The sequence below is a fragment of the Monoraphidium neglectum genome (genome assembly GCF_000611645.1).
Source record: "Monoraphidium neglectum strain SAG 48.87 unplaced genomic scaffold scaffold02766, whole genome shotgun sequence".
Lineage (NCBI taxonomy): Eukaryota > Viridiplantae > Chlorophyta > Chlorophyceae > Sphaeropleales > Selenastraceae > Monoraphidium > Monoraphidium neglectum.
The window spans coordinates 1-512 of NW_014010862.1; the positions used below are offsets into that span (position 1 = coordinate 1).

General features: G+C 77.9%; 1 protein-coding gene across 1 annotated transcript in view; it reads right to left on the reverse strand.

Moving 5' to 3' along the window:
• Window positions 1-343: 343 nt before the first annotated feature.
• The window catches only part of MNEG_11483 (RNA-binding motif protein, X-linked 2), a gene marked incomplete at both ends in the record, with an annotated part of 1,276 nt that continues 1,107 nt past the window's right edge, over window positions 344-512 (reverse strand). Inside the window, one exon of the mRNA XM_014040043.1 lies at window positions 344-354. Coding sequence (XP_013895497.1) covers window positions 344-354 — 11 coding nt within the window. The remainder of the gene's footprint in view (window positions 355-512) is intronic.

Sequence of the window (512 nt, forward strand, 5' to 3'; positions counted from 1 at the left end):
GGCGGCGGGGGCAGCCCCCGCGCCTGCTGCTGCCCGCCGCCGCCCGGGCGGTCTTGGAAGCGGTCGTTCGGCCAGCGGCCGCTGGCTGGTGGGGAGCCGCTGCGCCCGTCGCCGCCGCCGCCGCCGCCGCCGCCGCCGCCGCCGCCGCCGCCACCTGCGGGCTCGTCATCTGGCGGCTCTGGCTCGCCTTCGAGCTGCGGGCGCGGTGTGCATGTCGGAGCGGCGAGGCGGGTGAGGTGGGACCAGAGGAGGGGCGCCGGTGGCCCCGTGGCAGGGGCGGGCCGGTTGCGAGGCTGTGGGGGCCGCGACGCCTGCGCGCCTGCTGCTTCTCCTCCCGGCCCCGCTAGAGATGTGCTGCGGATCGCGTCGGCGTGCCTGGTTCCACCCCTTTAAGGCGACCGGCAGCTGCCTTGGCTGTCCCGGTATAGCCGACGCCCTCCAGGCAAGCGGGCTTCCAGCCGGCTGCTCGCAGCCCGATGACATCCGCCGATCACCCCGCCGCCCCCCCCCCC